At 33.6% G+C, this 19,461-nt stretch overlaps 1 protein-coding gene across 5 annotated transcripts in view; it reads right to left on the reverse strand.

Moving 5' to 3' along the window:
* The window catches only part of FAM193A (family with sequence similarity 193 member A), a 213,116-nt gene that overhangs the window by 25,757 nt on the left and 167,898 nt on the right, over positions 1 to 19,461 (reverse strand). For 4 of the 5 annotated variants that reach the window (XR_012477109.1, XM_074229911.1, XM_074229910.1 and 1 more), the window contains 8 exons: positions 17,294 to 17,447; positions 16,537 to 16,716; positions 14,169 to 14,420; positions 5,795 to 5,993; positions 4,433 to 4,705; positions 3,433 to 3,715; positions 2,885 to 3,071; positions 2,305 to 2,535 (listed from right to left, as the gene is read on the reverse strand). Coding sequence is in view for 4 of the 5 variants with exons in the window: in XM_074229911.1 (XP_074086012.1) it covers positions 2,305 to 2,535; positions 2,885 to 3,071; positions 3,433 to 3,715; positions 4,433 to 4,705; positions 5,795 to 5,993; positions 14,169 to 14,420; positions 16,537 to 16,716; positions 17,294 to 17,447 (1,759 nt within the window). In the remaining variant the exon portion in view is untranslated. The remainder of the gene's footprint in view (positions 1 to 2,304; positions 2,536 to 2,884; positions 3,072 to 3,432; positions 3,716 to 4,432; positions 4,706 to 5,794; positions 5,994 to 14,168; positions 14,421 to 16,536; positions 16,717 to 17,293; positions 17,448 to 19,461) is intronic. The other variant, XM_074229909.1, reaches the window with a different exon arrangement.

A 19,461-nucleotide genomic window follows, 5' to 3' on the forward strand; every position in this document is an offset into this window, starting at 1 on the left:
TAATCACATGGGGGAAAAAAAGCTCAAAAAATTCAATATATATTATTGTCCTTTTCAGAAAAGGATAAACAATTTATCATTTGTTCTCATGCATCAATCCATAAGCAAGAAAATTCTGAAATAGGTCTGTAGGAAGAATCATCATAAAATATTATCTGAACTAGATGGTTGTCAGAGAGCTGCCTATCCAAATTTTTGCTTACAGGGAAGGGAAAGGAATAAATATGTATATAGCAGCTACTCTGTGGAGGCATTGTGCTAGGCACTTAACTATTATTCATCTCAACTTCAGAACAACCAAATGAAGCAGACATTGTCATGATCCCCATTTTACAGTGGAGGAAACTCAGGCAAAATGAAGTGAATGCCCTGAGTCATCTAAGTATCTGAGACTGGCTCTGGATTACACATCCCAGAGAGAGGTGGTCTAAAAGAGCTGCCTAGAACCAAAGTGTTGTGCAAATAAAGGCACTAAATTAGTCAAAACGCACCTGCTCTTAGAAGAAACTCCCATTATCTAAGGTGATTGATTGCTTGTTTCACATTACATTTATTTTTGTTAAGGTTAACTGAACAAGGTTAACCAGGAGACTCCTGACACAGGATGTGACTTGTTGCACAATTATGGTCAAGACTTGGCTCCTATCTGGCTGCTCCCATCACTCTCACTCCATAAATGCAAAGGGCTTTCTCCTGCTAACTAAAATTTCTTTTCATTCATTCATTAAGACCCTTGGTGAAGTAAACAAACATATTGAAAAACTGCATTTCTTAAGACATGCCCCCTGCATGAATATGTTTATCTTTTTTTTATCTTGAGAGAATTATGATTTCAAGTTCAAATATATGCTGTTTTTCAAACCTACTCTCTGCTCAAGCAGCAAGTGAATCATATTTCAAGTGGGCAGTAGCAAGCGGATAGTCAAGATGTTTTCTATAAAACTGAAATGGAAAAAAATAAAAAAACTGAAATGGACAAACTGTAATCAACTTGAATTTTAAAATTGTATTGAACAAGGGCAGTTTCTTAAAAAAACACTAACAGAAAGCTGGAAAACAATTTTTACAACCAGTGTTTCTGATAAAGGACTCAATTCTAAATTCTATAGAGGACTGAGTCAAATGATAAGAATACAAGTCATTCTTCAACTGAAAAATAGTCAAAGGATATACAAATAGGTAGTTTTTAGACGAAGAAATTAAAGATATCTATAGTCATATGAAAAAATGTTCCAAATCATTGAATAGAGAAATGCAAACTAAAACAACTCTGAGGTACCAACTCACACCAATCAGATTAGCTAAGATGACAAAAAGGGAAAATGATCAATGTTGGAGAGGGCATTGGAAAGTTTGGACACTAATGCACTGATGGTTGAGCGTGAACTGGTATAATCATTCTGGTCAACAATTTGGAACTATTTCAAAAGGCAATAAACTGTGCATACTCTAATTCAGCAAAACCACTACTAGGTCTGTATTCCAAAGAAATCATAAAAAATGGGAAAAGATGCACATACACAAAAAAATATTTATAGCAGCTCTTTTTGTAATGGCAAAGAACAGGAAATTGAGGGAATGCCCATCAATTGGGGAATGGCTAAACAAGTTATGGTCTATGAATGTTATGGAACACTATTATTCTGTTAGAAATTACTAGATGCTGGACTTCAGAAAAGCCTGGAAAAACTTGCATTAACTGATGCTGAGTGAAGTGAGAAGAATCAGAACACTATACACTAACAGCAACATTGTGAGAAGGATCAACTATGATGGACACAGTTCCTTTCAAGAGTTCAGTGATCAAAGGCAACCCTGTGATCCCTGTTGTGGAAAATGACATCCACATCCAAAAAAAGGCAAAACAAACCCTATGGAGCCTGACTTCAAAGTAAAGTATACTTTGTTCACTTTTTAAAAATTTCTTTTATGCTTTTCTTTCTCCTTCATGGTTTTCCCCCTCTTAGCCCTAATTCCTCTTTTACAACATGATTAACAGGAAAATATTAAACATAACTGTATATGTACAACTGCTACCCGATTGTTGCATGCCACAGGGAGGGAGAGGGAATGGAGGATGGTAAAAAATGTGGAATGCATAAACATGCAAAGAGATGAATGCTGAAAAATACCTTTGCATGTAATTGGAAAAAAAATAAAATTAAAAAAAAGAAAAAACTATGTTACTGCTAAATTTGCAAGTATTTTTACATGTCATTTTTCCAGGCATGTAAAATTCCTTTAAAGAAAAGAAATTGAGATTATCACAAAAAATGAAGTAACATTTTTGCTGCCATTTTTTACCTTTCTTTGCTTATGTCTTGCTCGTTTCGCAGCCCGAGTACTGCTTACTGGTTTGGTCTCTGAACTGTTTATAAACTGTAACAAGTCTTCTACCTTTCGATGGTCAACGACACTCTCCCTTTCAGAGATTTGATCAGTTTTTTTTGGCTGCTCTTCTTTCCTCTTGGTTAAGCGTAAACGAAGCTTCTCCCTCATTTCTGCATAATTTCTACTTGTTGGCGCAGCTGGTGGCTAAGAAAATTAAAAAAAAAATTAGATAGAATTTGAGTTTTAATATTTAAAAGATGTAGAAGTTGTGTCTGTGAACATTAACATGATACTTTGAATTTAGCTTTACTGCAAACATAACATGGTGTAACAAAATCTATCCCTATCTAACTTAATTTACAACAGACTTACTAGCAATAAAACCCATTTCATATTTAAAATACAATTAAGAGATTTTTAAAAAATTAGTTTTAGAATGCCAAGAAATGATAATTTTATCCAATGAAGAAATAACAAAATAAGCCCATGTGGATCCTTTGTGCACAAGATAACAGGACAACCATCAAGTATGAAATACAAAAAAGGAACTTACACCGCCATGCCCGAAGAACTCACAGTAACAACAGTCACAGTATTTTCCTTCCTTCTGGTTTGTGGATGTTGAGGTACTAGAGCTGTGCTCAGAACAGCTATCTTCATCCTGGCTTTCTTCTCCATCATACTGCTGATGGTCATATGCACTGCTGTTTTCACAGCGATGGCCTTCACAATCAGGGTCACTATACAGAGTTTAAGAAAACAATACCATCTCCAATTAATACATTAGAGACATACAAGCTAGTACTTTACATTTAGAAAAAAAAACTTTGCTATAACATGATGTTAATAATAACCACATTAAATGCAAAAAGCATGCACATTATAACTCTAGTGCTTCTATTAGCAATACCAAACATTGAGAAAAATGACAGAAAATTCAGAAGACTAAGGAATATTTAAGTGGCTGTATAAACTCTGGTTTTTAAACTGTTCATTGAGAAAGAAATTCATTCTATATAACTAAAGTTAGTCAAAACTCAATTTAAAAAATAAGCAGCATTCATAATTACTGATTTACAAAATTCATGTGTGAGGACTCACCTGCAGATACTTGGTGGAGCACTAACTGAGCTGTCTGTAGTAGATGTAGGTGGAGCTAAGGTGGTAGGACAAAGCCCTGAATGTGGATCCACAAATCCAGGAGCTGTGGCAGCGGTTTTGGGAAAGGATGGGGCTGTGAGATTTGCAAGATGGGGTGTGGAGGATGGTGAAAGTGCAGCAGGAGAAAGAGAAGGAAGAGATGCTAAACCAGTAGGGCTATTTCTTGGTGCAACTGGTGCAGAATGTCTATGATCCTCTTTGTTGATATTGTGAAACACTTCACCTAAAATGTAAAGAGATCAAAACAATTCTTTTAAAGTCACAGTTTCTTTAGTCAGGAAAATTTTAACTTCTCACTTGAGCATTATTTTCTTTAATTATATATTTACTCTTCATCCATTAGTGACTCAAACTACAGATAATATCACTATTCACACTTTTGCTATTATAACTAAACACTGATCTAATTTAGGCTTCTTTAGAAGGAACTGATGTTGGGGCGGCTAGGTGGTGCAGTGGATAAGAGCACCGGCCCTGGAGTCAGGAGTATATGAGTTCAAATCCGGCCTCAGACACTTAATTTACCTAGCTGTGTGGCCCTGGGTAAGCCACTTAACCCCATTGCCTTGCAAAAAACCTAAAAAAAAGAAAAGAAGAAAGAACTGATGTTTCTCCTTTATCTCTAACGAGTTGTGGCAAGTGCCTAAAGAGTATGCCCAAAATACTACCAATGTATTTTTTTTAAGCAATTCATTCTTACTACTACAGAAGAAAACATTTGATTCCTTTAAATCACATATAGAGATTTAAGAAACATTACTGGAACAGGCTTAAAGTTAAAGAAGAATCCAACATTGTAGCAAGGACTTATAACTGAAGGCATGATGACTGTACCATATCTTTTGTGATAAGCAAGCTGAGTGACATCAAATATTTTTAAAACTTTGGTGTGTCTAATCAAAACCAATTATTAATGGTTTAGAAGGTCATATGCTCTTACCTATTGATGAAGGTCTCTTAGAAGACACTTTAAATTGGTTGCTGCTGGACTGTACTGTGGTGGCAGTGCAGGAGACAGAAGAAGTAGCTGAAGATGTTGCCATGACAACTTTGTTAGCTTCCATAAATGCATCTTGGAAATTATAGAGACATTTCTTTTTTGCAGCATTTTTTTTCTCTTTATTATCAGTAACTGTAGGTGTTTCATTGCCAGATGTGGTAGGAAGTGCTTCAGGTCTTATTTCTGAGAGTGTTGGTCCTAATATGTCACTACCTTTAAAGAAGAGGTAGGAAATGAAGAATACCATGATTAAACATGGAATGCTTAACAAAAGTCTAAAGTACATACTAGCAGCTAAATACCTCACTGTTTGCAACATAGCTGCAGCATTAGGTTCTCCTAATATCGGTAAACAAATTTATCTTGTCTTAAATTTATCTTCTTTAAAACTTAAACCACTCAAAACAATGGTTTGTAAATGAGAAATGTAATATTAGGCCACTAGAATCTAGAACTGTGCTATTTCTTTGCTCAAAAGTCACTGGAGAAATGTATGAAGTTTGTACACAGTTCAAGACATTTGATATGCAGGAAAAAGAAATAAGTGCCTCTCTCTGTTTCTATATCAACATGTATCAATATGCTCAGGTTAGTAACTGTATCATCAAAATGTGGATAGAATTATATTTAGATGGAGAAACAAATTACTCAAGAATAATAAATTATTGGTAAAGACTAAAATAAAAGAAGTTCTTTAATGATGGACAGTAGAGTCAAAATTTAAATTTCTTCCACTAAAAGGATTAACTAAACACAGTATTTTGATCTATTTGTTCTTTGCAGAAAATTCATTTTAAGTAAAATTTAACTGATTAAAAATATTAGAAGAAGGGACAGGACTCTAATTAAAGTCAATTTTTATGAGGCTAACATATATTTAAAATCAAAAGGTAAAGCCCTCTATGGATTGAAATGTAAACACAAGGTTCTGTCCTAGGGTTGCATGTATTTCACCAAGGAAAGATGGTAGATATCATGAGTTATTTAAGCTAGTATCCTTTGTGCTATTCTTATTGGCTATGTTATAAATCAGGGCTTTAACATAATGAACTGGACTCTTTAGATTTAGACAGGAAAAATCTGCCACACAGACTTATTTTACAATAATCTGGCTCAAGCCTGAAAGACTTTCATTAATAATCAATATTTTAAGTCTCCCTCTAACAACAGCATGTGATATTCTCATTTATTGTAATAACATAATAAATATAGTACAGGACACAAATCTTGATTGTTACCAGAGAGTGTAGCAGTAAGAAGTAAATCCATACATCCTAAATAAATCTATCCAACAATCCTTACCAGAAATGGTATCTGGCAAAAATGTAGCAGGATTCCAGTTCTTATCATTCATCATTTCTGATCCCCAAAGACTTATGAATTTAGAACTATTCCAGTCTGGAGTACTCCCAAAACAGCTTGGATAAATATGGTCTTGAAGAGATGCATTGAATACCTGATGCTTATTTGTATGATTCTGAACGGGTGCTGGTGGTAAAGCCTACAAAAGTCAAAATAATTATCATCCAATTGTTTCTAATATTCCATTTATCTGTAAGACCATAACATACACAATATTAGGGAAAACCTTCTAAACACTACAAAACAGTGCTATATAAAACTAAATTTTAAGGTAAACATTTTTCAAGACTAATTTAATAGAATCACCCTTTTAATAGAACACTTGGGAGTTATCTGGTTGATATGTTTTCAATCATCACATACTCCTTTGGCAGTCAGTGGATCACATCTCATTTCAAAATAGTGTCTTAAATACATATATAATACAGGATTAAAAAGGAAAACAATAATAATGAAACAAGATAAAATATATATTTTTAAAATTCAGAGACCCCAGGTTAAAAAGTTCTGATCCAGGGGCAGCTAGGTTGCTCAGTGGATAGAGTACCAGCACTGGAGTCAGGTGTACATAATATCTTTAAGGTTGGTGTGCAATTCATTGGTAACTAGTGATAGCTGAAACTCAATATGCATGTCTCCACTGGCCTCTTTAGACACATACAATTTTAAATTTTCAGAGACTAGTATTATAAAATTTGCAGCCATTCTTCATTATCAAAAGAATATTGATGTTCAAAAATATAGGTCTTAAATGATCAAAGGATATGCAAAGGCAATTTATATATGAGGAGATCAAAGCAATCCAAAGCCATATGAAAAATTGTTCTAAATCATTAATTATTAGAGAAATGCAAATTAAAGTTTCTCTGAGGTAACACCTCATACCTCTCAGACTGGCCAATATGAACAGAAAGGATAATGATCATTGTTGGAAGGGTTGTGGGAAATCTGGGACACTATTTTTTTTGCAAGGCAAATGGGGTTAAGTGGCTTGCCCAAGGCCACACAGCTTGGTAATTATTAAGTGTCTGAGGCCAGATTTGAACTCAGGTCCTCCTGCCTCCAGGGCCAGTGCTTTATCCACTGTGCCACCTAGCTGCCTCAATCTGGGACACTATTACAATGTTGGTGGAGCTGTGAACTCATCCAACCTTTCTGGAGAGAAATTTGGAACTATGCCCAAAGGGCAACAAAAATGAGCATACCCCTTTGATCCAACAATACCACTACTGGGTCTATACCCTGAAGAGATGAAGAAAAATGGTAAAAACATCACTTGTACAAAAATATTTATAGCAGCCCCGTTTGTGGTGGCAAAGAATTGGAAATCAAGTAAATATCCTTCAATTGGGGAATGGCATAGCAAACTGTGGTATATGTATGTCATGGAGGGACAGGAATTTAGAGAAGTCCTGCAGGGATTTGCATGAACTGATGCTGAATGAGATGAGCAGAACCAGAACATTGTACACCCTAACAGCAACATGGGGGTGATGTTCAACCTTGAAGGACTCGCTCATTCCATCAGTGCAACAATCGGGAACAATTTTGGGCTCTCTGCAAAGGAAAGTGCCATCTGTATCCAGATAAAGAGCTGTGGAGTTTGAACAAAGTTCAAGGACTATTCCCTTTAATTTAGGAAAAAAGATATCTTATTGTCTGATCTTGTTATATCTAAGACTTTTTGTCTCTTCCTTAGGGATATGATTTCTCTCTCATCACACTCAATTTGGATCAATGTACAACATGGAAACAAATTAAAGACAGATAGATTGCTTTCTGTGGGGGTGGGAAGTAAGATTGGAGGGAAAATTGTAAAACTCAAATAATATCTTTAATAAAAAAAATAGGACTTTTTCGGGGAGGGGGTGGAATTGTGTGAGATCATTAAAAGCATTATAAAGTTTGCTAAAAGTAACTAACAGAAATATACATTTAGAACTAGAAGGGACCTGAGAGGTCATGGGAGTCCAAGTCCCCCCTTTAAAAAAAAGTTCTATTTTATTCTGAATTTAAAGACCAAATGAGTATTTTCAGAAATAACGGCTTTTTTCTTTTCAAATATATAACTTCACAAGTAACTTTTAAAAACTGATTTGTTTAGATTTCTTTTTTCTTATGTGTTTTAAAAAATGTTTCAATACCATTTCTTTTTTGGGGGGTGGGGTAGTGCAGCAAATTAATGGTATGCAATAAAATTGAAATATGAACTAAAATCCTTTGGCTCCAAATCCAATACTTTCCTCACTAAATTATATTGGTTCTCCCATCATGTTCTTTCTGATTCTGGCCTCAATCATTGTCCAAATGAAGCCCAAAATATACATGCTAATCAACCACCTCAATAGGCTGTTCTTCTAAATGTTTATGTATATGTGTACACAAACATACATATAAAATAGTCTGGAAAACAGGTACTCTTCATATACTTCATATACTTGATTTTTCCAGTGTCAATAGTAAAGCCAGATATCATTTTGGAGGCTTATTTGGTAAAGTATTAGGCCTTGTAATCAGCATAATTTCATCTATAAATAAAACTATCTGTAGAATATCACTGTCTTTAAGAAATTTCTCATCTCTTTGGCAGCTGGGTAAGATAGTAGATAGAGTGCAAAATTTGAAGCCAGGAAGATTCCTGAGTTCAAATCTGATCTCAGACAATTACTAGCTATGTGACTGGTCAAATCTCAACCCTGTTTCCTTGAGCTTCCTAATCTATAAAATGAGTTAGAGAAGGAAATGACAAACCACTCCAGAATCTCTGTCAAGAAAACCTCAAACGGGATCATGAAGAGTTGGACACAACTGAAAATGAACTGAAGATCATCTGTGTGAATTATTTTAGGAGACATCTTTTTCATAAACACACTCTCCCCACTCTCTCTCAATCTCCCCCCCCAATCTCAATCTCTCCCTTCCTCCCTCCCCTAATTTATGCCTTGATTTGTTATTAGAGGATCATCAAACAAAACAATTTTGACACAGGTAAGGGAGACACCATCTTGTTGGAAAGGAATGTCCAAAGGAACATTTGCTTTACTATATCAAAGAAAAAATTCAGAGTGAACAAATATTCTTTTATCATAAACATCCTTGATATTATTTTAATCACTTTACATATTTTCATTATTTAATATTTTGGAGAGATAGGCAAGTCAGCATATGGGGATGGTTTCATTGATATTTTCTTGTCTTTATATTATCATGTATTTTCATTAGTAACAAATCTGAGATTCCATCTCCCCTCCATCCCTTTGGAATATTAGGTATTTAAAATATGACGTTATTGAGTTCAATTGAATTTCTCATCAACTTTAATGTAAATCTTCCCTTTCACAATTTCTCACTGCTTATGGAGATGATACTGCTCATAATATTTCACCATTGTTTTCTGTAAACTTTTATGAATGAGTTTATATCCTAAATCCATGCTGTTGTTTGCTATCATAGAAATCAACTCTTCTAGCTGTAAAGGTTTCAGGGTTCTTTTAGTCTTTCCCTGTGAATCTGATCTATTATCCATTTCTCAGCTTTTAGAAGCATTAATATCTGGTTTAAATAGATTAGGAAGGAGGACAACATAAATTTTTATTTGTGCTCTTTCAATTTGGTATTGTCATATTGTTGATGAGTTGAAAGTTGATTCAGAAATGAGTATTGCATTGATATCTTTTATTTTTTTCTTTTTTAAATTAATTTTTATTCAAGATATTATTTGAGTTTTACAATTTTCCCCCCAATCTTACTTCCCTCCCCCCACTCCCCCATGGAAAGCAATCTGTCAGTCTTTACTTTGTTTCCATGTTGTACCTTGATCCAAATTGGGTGTGATGAGAGAGAAATCATATCCTTAGAGATCAGACAATAAGATATCTGTGTTTTTCTAAATTGCATGGGATAGTCCTTGAACTTTGTTCAAACTCCACAGCTCCTTATCTGGATACAGATGACTCCTTTGCAGACAGCCCAAAATTGATCCCGATTGTTGCATTGATGGAATGAGCGAGTCCTTCAAGGTTGAACATCACTCCCACGTTGCTGTTAGGGTATACTAGATGATTTCGATTACATTAAATTAAAAAGCTTTTGCACAGATAAAACCACTATAACCAAGATCAAAAGAAATGTAGTAAACTGGGAAACAATCTTTAAAACTAATGATTCTGAAAAAGGACTCATTTCTAAAATATACAGAGAACTGAGTCATATTTTTAAAACAAAAAGCCATTCCCCAATTGACAAATGGTCAAAGGATATGCAAAGGCAATTTACAGAGATCAAAGCAATCCATAGCCATATGAAAAATTGCTCTAAGTCATTAATTATTAGAGAAATGCAAATTAAAGCTTCTCTGAGGTACCACCTCACACCTAACAGACTAGTCAATATGACCAGAAAGAATAATGATCATTGTTGGAAGGGAGCTGTGAACTCATCCAACCTTTCTGAAGAGAAATTTGGAACTATGCCCAAAGGGCAACAAAAATGAGCATACCCTTTGATCCAGCAATACCACTACTGGATTTATATGCCCTGAAGAGATCATGAAAAAGGGTAAAAAACATTACTTGTACAAAAATATTTATAGTAGCCCTGTTTGTGGTGGCATAGAACTGGAAATCAAGTAAATGTCCTTCAATTGGGGAATGGCTTAGCAAGCTGTGGTATATATATGTCATGGAAAACTATTGTCCTATTAGAAACCAGGAGGGACAGGAATTCAGGGAAGCCTGGAGGGATTTGCATGAACTGATGCTGAGTGAGATAAGCAGAACCAGAAAAACATTGTACAGGCTAACAGCAACATGGGGGTGATGATCATCCTTGATGGAATTGCTCATTTCATCAGTGTAACAACCAGGGACAACTTTGGGCTATCTGCAATGGAGAATACCACCTGTATCCAGAGAAAGAACTGGAGTTTGAAGTTTGAACAAAGACCAAAGACTATTAACTTCAAATTAGAAAAAAAAAATGTTATCTTATTATGTAATTTTGCTATCTCATACTTTATTTTTCTTCATTAAGGATATGATTTCTCTCATCACATTCAACTGAGATCAATGTTTACCATGGAAACAATGTAAAGACTAACAGACTGCCTTCTGTCGGGGGGGGGTGGGGGGAGGAAAGCAAGAATGGGGAAAAAATTGTAACTCAAAATAAATAAAATCTTTCTAAAAAAAAATCAATTCCTTAAAAGTTTCCTATTTGAGAAGGGCACTATCACCCTTCAAATCCACACATGTTGACAACTTTGGGATTATTCATGGCAAACTTATCCCATCTGTTGGTGAATCTTGTAATTTTTTTTTTTTTAGTAAAGTGGTGTTAAATATTTTTTTTATTTATTTTTTTGCAAGGCAATGGGGTTAAGTGGCTTGCCAAGGCCACACGGCTAGGTAATCATTAACTGTCTGAGACCCGATTTGAACCCAGGTACTCCTGACTCCAGGGCAGGTGCTTTATCCACTGCGCCACCTAGCTGCCCCTGAATCTTGTAATTTCTACCCACATAATATCACCTCACATTTGAACCAATATTTTTATTTAAAGTTTTGACATCCAAATTCTATTTCTTCTTCCCTGAGATGGTACAATTTTGTAAAACATTTTCATATTAATAATTTTTTTCAAGAAGACTCAAAAAAAGGAAGTGAGAAATAGCTACTGTCTATTCAATCAATATCAATCCTTTCTCTGGAAGTGGATAGTATGCTTCATAATTAGAACTTTGGAATTGTTTTGGATCATTGTATTGCTGAGACTAACCAAGTCACTCACAGTTCTTCATTGAACTGTTGATTTATGTACAATATTCTCCTGATTCTGCTCACTTCACATCAGTCTTTCCAAGCTTTTCTGAAATTATTCTGCTTGTCATTTTTAACACTATAGAATACTCTTAAATGCCTACCTCAAATCTTTCCCTTTGCAAACGGCAATCTATCATCCTACACAAAGCTGCAAAAATAATTTTCCTAAAGTCCATGTGTGACCATGTTACTTCCCTAGTAATAAACTGCAATGGCTGTAATACCTATAGAATAAAATATATACTCTTAATTTCTTTACAATCTGAATTTACCCTATCTTTTCACCTTATTATACATCAATACTCTTTCTGCACTCCATGCTCCAGACAAACTGACCTTTATGCTGTCTAATAAAAATGACATTCTATCTCCAATCTGTAGATGCCTTTGAACCATCTTGCTCTTAAGCTTAAAATGAACTCTCCTTATTCCTATGCCTTTTACTTTTTTCAAAACTCTTTTCAAGTGTTACATTCTCGATGAAACCTTTCTCGGTGCCTCAAGTGCTAGAAATCTTTACCTTTCCCCCTAAATTTATCTTGGTATTTATTTTGTATACTTTTGTTATGTATATGCAGTCTCTAAAATAATGCAAGTTCCCTACATGGAGAGCCTGTTCAATTTTTTTCTCTCTTTATATCACCAGACCTTAGCAAAATGCTCAGTTCACAGCTGGTGCTTAATAAATGATAGCCTCATGAACCATATGGAGCTCTTATTTTCATGTAAAATTAGATGCAAAGTATAAATATCTTAAGTGTTTTGCACATGCAATAAAATAGTCAGGATAAAGTCAGCAGCACAATCATAAATTTCCTTCAAAAGAAACAAATCATAACCTATATGTATATCTTGGATTATTTTTCTGAATTACTAGTTAGAACGTAGTCTATATTCTTTATCAGACTGTTAAAAGTTTAAACAAAAAAGCTTGAGAATTCTTGTTAGGCCAATAGGTAGGACTACCATAACACAAATGATAAGGAAATTAAGAACATATATTTTATCCTATAGGTAGAAAAGTAAAAAAAAAATGGTGCCATGCCCCAAATTGCTTTCTTTCAAATGGAATTTTCTTTATTATGAATCTATAATATTAGGGCAGTAGTGAGGTGAAATTAAATATCTATGAGCAGGAAAAGTAGCAATATTTGTTATTAGTTATAATATACCCTATTGGAATACAAGCCTTTCCTGATTTTGAGGTGTATAGATTAAACTTGAAGGTTTCTAAAATTATACCAAGAAAAGATTCTGGTAGAGCATTGATATGACTTTGCTTCCAATTCAATACAGATTTGAAGTTCAGAATATAAAGTGACTATTCTCTAATCTTATCAAATCATTAATAGGAAAATAAAGATTCAAAGGTAGGCCAAAGTAACATTAAAGACCATGAACAGAAAATCTTGAAGATGGATACAAAGAAAAAATACTGTATATCATGTCAAAAAAAATTTATTGCATGACAAAAACTTCTAAACTCGCGTGTCATTTTGTTATCCAGAAAAAATTAAAATATACTATGAAAGTGGAATTATCACAAGGAGTCTGATTTGATCTATACTATAAACCTGATCTATACTAATTCATTAAACAAACTTAGATACCAAGTAACTGTAGAGAACATTGTTAGATGTCAGGAAAAGCAAGATAAGTTTCATTTTTTATGGAGTTTAAGAGTCCAGTAAAAATAGGACACAAAAAGCAGAAGATGATAGTATAGGCAACTGTTTTTTTTTTCCATCCTTCCACAATATACTGAATATATACTAAGAAATATCTGAGAGGGAAGGTCATTACTAAATGGAGTAAACAGGGAATATATTCTAATTTAAGATCTTTTTTTATCTTCTTTAGCTATCCCCAAAATAGAAATAATACATTAAGAAAAATACTGAATTAAAATCACTATTAGCGAAAAAGAACAAAACTGAAGCAATACTGTATATTGTCCAAAAATGAAGATCAAATGATCAAAAAATCATGTCAAAGTTTAAGTCACTAAATCCATGGAGTTCCATACAATTTACTCCTTCATAGTAGGCTGCCACAATAAGCATTCATTTATTGAATGAATGAAAGTGAAAGATTATTTAATATGTTGGACCAAGATGAAATCATAAGGAAAGAACACTGTCAGAAGATCTCAATTTTAACTCTGCTCTTTCAAATTTGGAGCTCTTTAGTCTGAGATCTAAGACACACTTCCCCTTTCTAAGACTGAGACTCTTCAGATACAAAATAAGGAAAATGGATGAAATAATCTATAAAAGTTCTTTCCACTTTAAATTTCCATTATCTTAACTTCTTTCTTTTCGGGTATATTTCATATCTGATGACACTCTGGTTCATAGTAGAGTTAACAATGGTCATTTTTCTTTCCAGTCACTCAGTTTTATATTCTTGTTTTTATAATGTTTGTGCATTCAAGACAGAAACAACTGGTAAAATTACTATAGCAACAAGTATGTGAGTTCTGTGATGTGACTTACCTTACTGTGGGTAAAGGGGGATGCTGTATACAAAGTGGGGTGAATAAGAGGTCGAGGCAGATGTGGAATAGTATGTAAAGGCAAATGTCCATGAATATGAGGGTAAAGGTGAAGTGCAGGATGTGCAGGTTTTTCTGGGTTCATAAACTGATGACCAGCAGGAAGACGACCAGCTGCCAGTGCTGATGCAGTCAGACCAGAAGCTTCTTGTTTACAGACATGGCATTCACAAGTATTGAGACCTGGGTCAACCTAAGATGAAAAAATATTGCCAGTTTATTGGGCAAAACTAAAGAATTATCTTTAAAAAATCTCACAAAACGTAATTTGTCTCTGAATACTAGTTGAACGATAAATGCAAAGATTAAAAAATGCATTACCATGTATGAGCAATGCTGGATACTACTCTCCCCCTCCATCATCAAGGCTAGTATATATATGGTAGTATATTTTAAGTATAGTAGTATTGTTATAGAATCTTTGAAAATAGACACATACAGGAGAAAGATAAATTCATATTGTCTTTTTTAGTTACCATAAGCAAGAAATGGACCAAATATGTTGGAAAACCTTATGTGAAATGAAAATATTCAAATCTTAATGAGTAGCATAAAGAAACTGAGGCAACTAAAGCCATATCTGTAAGTACAAAATGAAAAGATCCCTGAACAGTCTTTCATTTTGGCAGGCTTAATGATCTGATCAATGCATATTGATGCACAATCCCTCTGACTGTGGCTACCCCTAACACTTGTCAAACTAGTTGAAATTAATGGCCTGGCCATGCCTGGGTCTGATTTGACTATAGTATGTCTAGATAGCCTAAGTAAATTTATTCACTATGCAAGGAAACTAACAGAAGATTTTAGAACTACCATGCATGGTTCTTAATTGCAATATGATTTATGGAAATATGAAACTCTACAGATCTCATTCTTTTAGATTTGAGTACAAAAAGTCTTATGTTTGTTAAATCAAAGTATAAAGACTCTTTGAGATAATCAGTCAACTATGAGAGACTTTTTAATGAACATAAAATCAAATTTTAAAAAAGTAAACAGACATTAATAAAAATGAAAATCCTATTTATGTGCAATTTCCTTCTCAAATGAAGAATAGGCCTATGACACCTTAAATCAATCTAAGAGCTGATTAGTTGTAACTTGGTTTTTCCATTTCCCAAAATGAATGAGCATTGTTGGATGCTCTTTCCACCTATCCCTGTCTCTGCCAACATTCCCAACCACTAAGCATTTTATCTCACATAAAACTTATATAGCTAGAAATTTCTAATCAAGTAGCTAATCACTGAACACAGAGATATTAATTTATAATGAAGATTACTATGATCTTCACTGTCATTTAAAAGATGTTAAAATGGTTTTAAATGTGAAGTAACCCATAGAAAATGAAATGTCCCAAATTGTAAGGATTAAAAATATCACAACTTTGCACTCATATTGGTAGTTTCTCATGAGGATCTTTTGATTAGTTTGCCAAGATTGTTTTGTTAAGTTCATAATAATTTTTGAAGTTGAAAATTAAAACAATCCCCCCACACGTCCCTCATTTGACTAGTGGAAGAATTGGTAAAATTGTCTATAAGTGTGTGTCCCTGGAGAAAAGGAAAATGAACAAAGAATCTTGACTTGGTGCAGGATTACTTATTTGAAACTAGGGAAATCTTAGAAAACACATCTCTAGCAGAGTAGAAGACAATCTAATACTACATTTCTGTTAATATAATTTTATGACTTCTTTGTCTTTCTTCTAAAAGTAATATTTGAAAGACTAATGAAAAATAAAGTCCTACTCTGCTATCTCATGAAATAGAGGGAATGTTATATTCAGAGGAATGTTAAGAGGCAATTTAACTCTGGCAGGCTCCATCAAACTGGAATAATGTAATGTATAGCTATCAAGTCAGTTAAATTCAGAAGGGTTCCTCATCAGACTAGGCATAGATTACTAAATTTTCCATACACACTATCTCTCTAAAATTAACTAATAAATCCTAAAGGAGTTCTGATCTGCTTTTAAGATAATAGTACCCTCCTGAACAAATTAAAGATACTTGAAGTCCTTAAGTAAAGGAATCTATAATTAAGTTAAATTTAGAGAATTTTGGAAGGACTATGACATTTGTTGAAATAAATGGGTTACTGAAAACTAAATTTAGGAATTATGAATTTAATAAAAGGAAAGAAAGTAGAATTGTGGCTATATGTAATATAGCTTTGTGGGGAGGGGAAAAGAAAAAGAAAACTTTCCTCAATCTGAATCTTAGAAATTGTAATGATATTTTAAAAAATGGTCGGAAAGGGTCATATGTCAAGCTAAAAATCTTTAATAACAAACTACCCTATACCTGTTGACTTGGATAAGATGGTGGTGGACTATCCACTTTAGCTTCATCTTTCCTGGGACTTCTTTTTCCTAGAGTTATTTCTTCCTTTTGAGTTCTTGGGGGTTCCCCACTGCTCTCTCCATCTGCTTCTTCATCATCAGCTTCTGAAGAACTACTACTAGTGCTGCTTACCTGAGGAGACTTTAAAAAAATTTTTTAAAAGAAATTATATTTTTCAAATAAATCCTTTTGGTGCTTATTAGTTTTGTAATAAGAAAACTGACTAAAAATTTAAAGTTACTTATTAACTGACAATTTAGAATTCTGTAATGTTTGGCTGTATAAACTAGCATTGATTCAAAACTGAGTCTTAAGTCTTCAACAGAAAGAAGTCCAAACTCTGGATAACAAATATTTTAATGAAGATATAAAACATAATTCCATTATGGATTTTTTAGACTTAAGAAAAATGGAAAGAGATGTTGAAAATTTTATAAGTTAAGTATCATACACTGATCTTTGACAAGATCAATGCAGGATGATAGAGAGTTGGATGGGATCTCAGAAGACATTTAGACCAAGTCCCTCATCTTACAAATTATTAAAAATCAAAATTTCATGACTTTTGGGACATATATACTGAAGAAATGACAACATAATTGAGTTACTTCTGGAAAAAGTGTGCATGACTACCCAAACAAACAAATTTTAATATCATTAACAAGAAATGTTAGGTAGCTAATTCACTTCCTTATTTATGACCAAATTCATACTGTACCTCATCTTTCAATGCCATGTTTTCACCTCCACCATTTAGTTCACTATGGATTCCATTCATGTTGGCTACAACCTCTGTGTCATCATAGTTATTCAATGGATAAATATCAGCAAATTTAGCTGATAAAGGTGCAACATCTTCATCATCACTACCACTGAGGAGCAAAAAAAAAAAATCCACAAAATTATAAGGTCATTCTGGTAGATTAATTTAAAGGACTCTTCAAAGGAACTATTAGTAATAAAATGATAGCATGGCATACCAAAAAGATATGAAGTGTTTACACTGCTTAGAGCTCAAGTTTGCTGTTCTGTAACATAAGGAAAATACTTCTAACACATATTCAACTAAATTATTGTTTATTTAGTCTCTGCAAATTTAAGGTATTTTATACATTGAGTTGTTACTATTGTTTTTAGAATGATACAACTTATAAATGTCTTGCTCTTTAAGATTTAGGTTAACCACTTTCCTCACAACAACCTTGAGAGATAGTAAGTAGTGTATATCATATACTGTTTATAGATGAGGAAATTGGACTCCAAGAAAGGGATAAATCAAATTTTTAATGAAAAGTCAAGAGTTATTGTTAAGTTTTATTTTTATGCTGTTTAGTTTGGAAAACAATATGTAATAATAACAGCCACATGAAATTCTATAGTGTATTATTATAATACTATACTGATGTAAACCCCACTATTTGTAGACAAACTCTCATTTTATGTAAATGGGACACTAGTCAGACTTCTCAAGTGTTAGATTTATGTTTACATAAATTTATGTTTATACAAATTGGCATCTATTCACCCATTTCACTTAGCCTACATAACCAAGGTATACACAAAAGAATACCTTTATTCAAGTCATAAGATGTAAAATGTAGACAAATTAAATACTGTGTCATGATAATAAATTATGAATTGTGAAATGGAAGGCAAAGTTAATGATAAATATGCATAGGACTACACAGTAAAGTTAGCATGGGGGTATAGTATGTTGCCTTTTCCTCACCCACAGAACCTAGACCTTATCAACTGGCGTTTGGCTACTCTACAGCTTTAAAAATGAAGTTAACAAGTGATATTTAGTTTTCCTTTTCCCCATATATTATATATACATATATCTGATGATAAAAGATTATCTGACTAAACTTTAAAAAAAAAATATATATATATATATATATATTTTTTTTTTTTTTGGTTTTTGCAAGGCAATGGGGTTAAGTAACTTTCCGAAGCTCACAGAATTAGGCAATTATTATTAAATGTCTGAGGCCACATTTGAACTCAGGTCCTCCTGACTCCAAGGTTGGTGCTCTATCCACTGCACCACGTAGCTGCCCTAAACTTTTAAAAATCTTAAAGTATTTGGATCCATATTTTCAAAACAAGGAAAAAAATTCGCTCAAAAGATGATATGCTTCTGCTGAACCTTTCTGATTCATCTGTGGATTTCAAAGTTTTCCTTTTCCTTCTGCAATCTTTGAAGCTAGCAACTCAATCGGATCCTCATTTGTCAGGTCTTCTCCAGGAGATTCAATCTATTCCATATTATTCTCATCTACTTCCAGATCCAATTTTTGTGCTAATTTTAGTCTTTTTACTCACTTCTTCAAATGTTTCATTTTTTATCAAATCTACAAAGGCACCCTTTGTTACAAACTCTTTTCATACATGTTTCTGGTACATCTTCCCAAGTTTTAGCAATATTTCAGATTGCATAGTAAATATTGCAGAATATCTAGAAATCTCTCAATGTCAAGTTCTTTTGTTGTTTGGCTGTTTTAGTCTGTATCTGACTTTGTCATTTGTCATTTCCTTCTCTAGCTGATTTTACAGAAAATAAAACTGAGACAAACAGAGTGAAGTGACTTGTCCAGGATCACATAGCTAGTCAAGTGTAAGAGGCCAGATTTGAGTTCAGATCCTCTTGACTCCAGGACAAGGTGTTCTGGTCACAGCAATGTCCAATCAAGTTCTTATATGTATCTATAAGTTGTAAATGTATAAATAATATGCGTTGAAATTAGAACTCATTCCCTGATTCAAAGATTGTAATAATAAAGCTAGTGTTAAAAGGGTAGTCTACTTTTACATTTTTCAATAAAATCATCTAGGTGGAAGGAAGGGTGACCTGGGACATTATCCAAAATAAGTAGAATCTTGAAA

This window comes from Macrotis lagotis, chromosome 3, assembly GCF_037893015.1.
Source record: "Macrotis lagotis isolate mMagLag1 chromosome 3, bilby.v1.9.chrom.fasta, whole genome shotgun sequence".
Lineage (NCBI taxonomy): Eukaryota > Metazoa > Chordata > Mammalia > Peramelemorphia > Peramelidae > Macrotis > Macrotis lagotis.